This window comes from Selaginella moellendorffii, unplaced genomic scaffold (assembly GCF_000143415.4).
Source record: "Selaginella moellendorffii unplaced genomic scaffold, v1.0 SELMOscaffold_13, whole genome shotgun sequence".
Lineage (NCBI taxonomy): Eukaryota > Viridiplantae > Streptophyta > Lycopodiopsida > Selaginellales > Selaginellaceae > Selaginella > Selaginella moellendorffii.
The window spans coordinates 1719694-1725247 of NW_003314274.1; the positions used below are offsets into that span (position 1 = coordinate 1719694).

The 5554-nt window shown below is 53.8% G+C and overlaps 3 protein-coding genes across 5 annotated transcripts; 2 read left to right on the forward strand and 1 right to left on the reverse strand.

Moving 5' to 3' along the window:
- Positions 1-1527: 1527 nt before the first annotated feature.
- On the reverse strand, positions 1528-2566 carry LOC9645545 (probable aquaporin NIP4-2). Its single transcript, XM_024674643.1, has 5 exons — positions 2420-2566; positions 2130-2357; positions 1906-2073; positions 1755-1816; positions 1528-1702 (listed from the first exon to the last, which is right to left on the reverse strand). Exons 1-5 carry the CDS (start codon positions 2564-2566, stop codon positions 1528-1530), a joined length of 780 nt encoding a protein of 259 aa, XP_024530411.1.
- Positions 2567-2732: 166 nt separating this feature from the next.
- On the forward strand, positions 2733-4111 carry LOC9646085 (protein RETICULATA-RELATED 3, chloroplastic). Its single transcript, XM_002969744.2, has one exon. It carries the CDS (start codon positions 2787-2789, stop codon positions 4029-4031), a length of 1245 nt encoding a protein of 414 aa, XP_002969790.2. The 5' UTR covers positions 2733-2786; the 3' UTR covers positions 4032-4111.
- Positions 4112-4211: 100 nt separating this feature from the next.
- On the forward strand, positions 4212-5456 carry LOC112346317. 3 transcript variants are annotated; one of them, XM_024675033.1, is made up of 5 exons: positions 4212-4428; positions 4521-4688; positions 4793-4858; positions 4934-5143; positions 5184-5456. In XM_024675033.1, the coding sequence occupies exons 1-4, from the start codon at positions 4216-4218 to the stop codon at positions 5141-5143; spliced, it is 657 nt and encodes a 218-aa protein (XP_024530801.1). In that variant the 5' UTR covers positions 4212-4215; the 3' UTR covers positions 5184-5456. The 3 variants fall into 3 exon arrangements, with proteins under 3 accessions (XP_024530801.1, XP_024530802.1, XP_024530803.1); XM_024675034.1 differs by having other exon boundaries at positions 5195-5456; XM_024675035.1 differs by lacking the exon at positions 5184-5456 and having other exon boundaries at positions 4793-4872; positions 4934-5066.
- Positions 5457-5554: the final 98 nt, after the last annotated feature.

Below are 5554 nucleotides of genomic sequence, written 5' to 3' on the forward strand. Positions count from 1 at the left end.
TTCCCTCCATATCTCATGGCTTCTTCCACAAGACCCTCGTCCTTGTCCAGCATCTTCTTCACCAAGTTACTCTTCTTGCTCACACACTCTACCATAGCTCCGAGCACCTCCGCTCCTAGCCAAAACAAACTCCTGGTCCTTCCAAGTCAACGCGAGGTCGCGTTGCATATATGCATCTCGTTGTATATCTCCTCCCCGAGAACTCATGTCCGAACTGTCAGACATGTCCGGGAGCTCTGCCTTGCAGAGATCTCGAAAAGCCTTCCTCAATCTATCCTTCTCCTTCTAGCCAACCAAGCTCGCAGCTCCTCGCATCGTCTTGATTACTTCGGAGCATGGACCCCTGGGTATGAGCTCGGTCTTGTCGAGCAGCAGCAGCGCCACCACCTCGTGATTTTCCAAGCTCTTAACCTTGGCACAGAAGCTCGGATGCAAGCGCCACCGTTATGCCAGGGACTCCAGCTCCATCACAAACTCCACCACGTCTTCCACATACTTCTCTTTGTCACTGCCATACAAGAGATCCTCCTCCTCATTGTCGTCCGAGACATTCTGATCGTTCTACAGTGATGACCGTTTAAGAAATGCAAAGCATTCGTTCCTCTTCCAAAACTTGTCTACCTCCTAGCTGCGCTCCGGAAAGTGATGCCTCAGCTTGGCAAAAGCCCGGCCGCTAAGCTTCTCCCAGGGAACTCTTCCCAGGATGTGGGAGACCTCGTCGCCAAGCTTTGTGTCGAGGCAAAACTCGAGCAGCATCGAGATCCCATTCCCTCGATAGTCCCCTTCCTTCCACTTCGTTACTGGTAGCTTCGAGGACATAACATCTTGGCCCCTTCCCGGCATCCACACGCGCATTCGTTCCTCCTCCCTCAAACGACAGTTATAACTCAGTATGTGGAAGACGTGGTGGACTTGGTGATGGAGCTGGGGTCCCTGGGCCAGCACGACACAAAGGTGGTGCTTGCGTCCGAGCTTCTCTTCGCAGATTTTGGCAAGATGGAGAAGTTGCAAGATCACGAGGTGGTGGCGCTGCTGCTGCTCGACAAGAGGGCGGAGATGAGTTCTTGGGAGTAGATATACAACGAGATGTATATATGCAAAGCGACCTCGAGTGGGATTGGAAGAGACAAATTTCGAGACGTTGTTTTGGCTGGGAGAGGAGGAGGTGGTCGAAGATATGGTGGAGCGTGTGAGGAAGAGGAGTAACATGGTGGACAGGATGCTAGACAAGGAAGAGGGCCTTGTGGAAGAAGCCATGAGATATGGAGGGAATGTGAGGGATGCAATGAGAAAGGTGGTGGATTCGAGGATCTCGAGGGAGGAACTATTTGCTGCCACCTTCAAAGGTGACGAAGGTGGTTCATGGTAATCCCCGGCAACAGCGGCGCTTGCATGGGATTATGTTGGAAAAGTGGGACAGCACTGCATTGTGGAGGAGATGGAGCATCTCCAACGACTGAAAGACAGGCTTGTGTGAAACGAGTCTTAGCTTTTAGCGGCCCTTACGTAAAATGCCCACTAAGGGCATTACATGGAATTTTGAGAATCTTCTTTGCCTTCCAAAACTGGACTGTGAGCTATGCCTGCAGTTACACATCCCAGGAAAGGCCCTGCAATGTAGATCCAAATCGCTTTGAAGTTTCTGGAAACGATTGCCGGTCCCAGAGAGCGAGCTGGGTTGAGTGATCCTCCAGAAATTGGCCTAATAAAACAACGATCAATCAATCAAAGCATTTTAATCTTTCCATCCTTACCCAGCGACCATAACGCTCAGCCCGATCGCGGCTGGGACAGCCATTGCAGCTGCGTTGCCCGACTGATGAAAAGCATCAATAGTATACTAGTGTGGAACAAATTGCGAGTGAAAGTTACCACTTGTGATGTGTTATTCGAGAGGATACACGCCAGGAACATGACAACGAAGGACATGGCGGTCTCAAGAACAAGCGATTGCCATGGCCCAGATCGAGGCTGGGTCACGGCAAAGTCGCTCTCCGGGAAGCTGTAGACCCATTTCGCCGCCAGGATTGCCAGCACGGAGCCAGTGATCTGAGAAACCATGTAGAAGGGCACCTGGAAAAAGTGGTAAAGCTCTCAAAGCTCTTGTGTTCGATCGACTATAAGCTTACTTGAGACCATGGGAATCTCCCGGCGGCTGCGAATCCCACGGTGATGGAAGGGTTGATGTGAGCACCCGAGGTGTGGCCGATGGTGAGGATGATCACCGTGACGCAGAACGAGGCCGCCATTGCGAAGCTTAGCAGCCCAATTCCTCCGGGAGTTCCCTCGTTCACTGCTGTCAAAGCCGCGATGGTGAAGACGAGGAGAAAAGTTCCAAGTGCCTCGCCAGCCAGTGCCTGGATCAAAAAGATCAATCACCATGGATGATGTTTTCGAAGTTTGCGAGAATGTATACAACCTTTGCGACGATCGTGAGCCTGGAGCGAGGAGAATCCAAAGCCTGGATTTGCTTGGCAGTGGCGACGGCCTGATCGGAGGAGGTGGTCAGCATTGGCACTCTCATGCGACGCTGCTGCTGCTCGTAACCATCCTCAATCTCTGCCATGGACGATGGATCGGTCGATCAAAAGCAAAGAAGCCCTTTTGGATGACTGATCGAGGAGGAAGCAATCGAGGAGCGAGCATAAATGTTCTTCCTGGAGCACCAAGCGCATGATCGCACGTATATAGCATTTGCGTTGCTAGTACGAACATTCCCGCGACTCGAACGTCCGACCGTTGGGATTTTAGGGCAAGGAGCGCGCCAGGGCAAAGTGTTCTTCGCCATGGCGGCGGCGGTCGCCATGCATTCGGCGCTCACCAGCAGCAGCGGCGGCGGCGGCGGCGTCACGGCCAGATCCGCGTCTCACAGGTTCGCAAGGCAGCAGAATTTGATCCTGGGCAGCCGCAGCGCAGTGCCTAGGTCCAGGGATCGCCGATCGACGCCAGTAGTCTTCACATCCAGGACGACGACCGTGATCCCCACCACAGGCATCGAGATCGAGGGCGCGCTCAATGGGATCCTTGAGGAGCTGGGCATTGGCGATCGAGGAGGCGAGGCACAGGTGGACGCCGGCGGCGGCGATGGTGGAAACAAGGGCAACGGCAGAGGAGGAGGAGGCGGCGGCGGCGGCGGCGGTGGCGGCGACGAGAATGGATGGAGTGGAAGCTCTGATCCCGGCGGCGACGATCCCTCCTCTTCCTCTTCCTCCGGCAACTTCCTCTTTGGATTGTGGGAGGCTTTTGCTCGCGGGTGGCGATCGCGAGTGAGGAGCGATCCACAGTTCCCTTTCAAGGTCCTGACCGAGGAGGTGATCGGAGTGGGGGCGTGTGTTCTTGGCGACATGGCCTCGCGACCAAACTTTGGCCTGGGCGAGCTCGACTTCGTCTTCTCCACGGTGGTGGTGGGGAGCATCCTCAACTTCACGCTCATGTACATGCTAGCGCCAACCTCGGCTGGAGCGGACATCTCCCGCCTCCCAAGCGTCTTCGCGAGCTGCCCTCCGGGACATATGTTCGAGCCGGGCGCGTACACTCTCCTGGATCGCTTTGGAACTCTGGTGTACAAGGGCGTGGCGTTCGCTGGCGCTGGATTCCTGGCCGGGCTGGTGGGCACTGCCGTGTCCAAGGTGCTGCTGGACGCGAGGAAGAGAGTCGATCCGAGCTTCCAGCTCCAGAACAAGCCGCCGCCGACGCTGCTCAATGCCGCGACCTGGGCTCTACACATGGGAGTGAGCAGCAATCTCAGGTACCAGGCGCTCAATGGATTGGAGTACTTTGCTGCGGGAGTGATGAGTCCGGCGGTGTTCAAGACGTCCGTGTTTGCGGTCCGGGCCGCCAACAATGTTCTTGGAGGAACTTCGTTTGTGACCCTGGCGAGGTTGACGGGGTCGCAGAGGGCCGAGGAGGCGGCGGCTGTGGCGGCGAAGAAGATCGAGAGCGAGGAGGATGAAGCTTGTAAGAACAAGGAAGGAGTGGTGTGTGAGAAGAGTAGTGGTAGTGAGATCCAAGCGAGAGAGACCACGGTGTAGAGATCGCCAAAGTGGCCAAAGTGGAATAACACTGGTTGTGTACAACCATCAAACATACTCTATCCTATAAAATTATTAGCTATGGGTTTTAAGGGTTAATTGGACGATCATAAAATGCATGACATGGCAAACTAGCACACGTGGACTGCCACATAATGTGGATGACGTGGCGGGGGCCATGAGAATGCGCGGTTTGGGCTCGATGAGCCCTAGCTATGGCGTTGGCGCCTCTCGATTGCCCGTGCTGGCGTCGGCTGTGCCATCGCTCTGGATGGCGGCGCCGTTTTCCCAGCGCGCTCTCCGAATCGGGGAGAAGATTAGGCCTGGGGAGCGAATTGTCATGATTTTCATTCGCGGATCCAGGAGATTTCAACTCGCTCCAGCAAAGCCTCGCAAGGTATGGTTGTTTCTTGAGAATTTCCTAGAGTTCTTGTCTTCTAGGCTAGCAGTGATGTGAGAATTTTAAACCTATGGCTTGTCTTTTACTAGGTGGAGCACGAATTTTACGAAGATGATGACTACGATAGAGATTTTTCTATGGACGGCGACAGTATGGTTCTTCTCGTCCAGCTTGTCCGCACGATTCTCAGGAAACTATCCTCGCGGGCTACCAAGGCGGCGAGAGGAATGCTGCCACCAATTTTCACATCGGATTTGGTTCGTATCTCCCTTTCTAGTTGTTTTCCCTCTCGTTCTCTCGAGAAGAGCGATGATCTCTTTATTCGATTTCCAATGATCTCGTTCTCGTTCTTCTCTGGCAGATATCGTTTTTTGTAAATGGTGCGGTGTTGCTGACGGTGTTCTGGGTGGCAAAAGCGCTTCTCGAAGTGAGCGAGCTTAGGTACACAGCAGCGCGCGTGTGTCTGGCTAAAGCTTTCCTTTGTTTTTGTGTTCCAATGCAGGTGGTGTGCTCCATGGGGAGTATGATGTTCATAGGATTGTTACTCGTTCGCAGCGTGTGGTCGATCCTCTCGTACTTGCAGTCGCAAAGATACTCGGGTAGTTTCAGGAATGGCAACGATCGCAGTAATAGTAATCGACGCAACATGCGAGGAGGAGGAGGAGGAGGAGACGATTTTGACGATCATCACTACCGAGTTTCGCCCTCCTAGGTAGGCCAGGTTGGGTTCCACTGCTCTAAAGAGCTTGCAGGACTTTAGTAGAGCATCGGTACTGCCGAAAGGGGATATATAGGTGGTGGTTTTGGTGGCTCATTCTTTCGACAGTGAAAGAGAGATCTTTGGTGGTGGTGGCCTAGTGCTGGTTGGCACTATCATCGCAGCGCAGCGCAAGCAGAGCAAAGAGACGACGATTTCAAAGGAATCGAGAGAGACGGCACCGAAAGTGTAAAGAAGCGAAAGCCATCAGCGGGGTCGTTTGTTGGATCCATCAATCAATCAAAATCGTTGACGACGCACCAGGAAACGAACGAAAAGAATTTCTTCGCGCGAGTGTCTTTCCAGCTCGCTCTCCTCTGTGAGGGCGCTCTTTCGTTTTTAAGTGGAGCCAACAAACACATGCTC

Coding starts and splice junctions, on each gene's coding strand:
- LOC9646085 (XM_002969744.2), top strand. CDS start 2,787: ATGGCGGCGGCGGTCGCCATGCATTCGGCGCTCACCAGCAGCAGCGGC.
- LOC112346317 (XM_024675033.1), top strand. CDS start 4,216: ATGCGCGGTTTGGGCTCGATGAGCCCTAGCTATGGCGTTGGCGCCTCT. Junction 4,429..4,520: donor CTCCAGCAAAGCCTCGCAAG/GTATGGTTGTTT, acceptor GTCTTTTACTAG/GTGGAGCACGAATTTTACGA. Junction 4,689..4,792: donor CAATTTTCACATCGGATTTG/GTTCGTATCTCC, acceptor CTTCTCTGGCAG/ATATCGTTTTTTGTAAATGG.
- LOC9645545 (XM_024674643.1), bottom strand. CDS start 2,566: ATGGCAGAGATTGAGGATGGTTACGAGCAGCAGCAGCGTCGCATGAGA. Junction 2,358..2,419: donor GGCTCACGATCGTCGCAAAG/GTTGTATACATT, acceptor TTTTTGATCCAG/GCACTGGCTGGCGAGGCACT. Junction 1,817..1,905: donor CCTTCGTTGTCATGTTCCTG/GCGTGTATCCTC, acceptor GCTTTTCATCAG/TCGGGCAACGCAGCTGCAAT.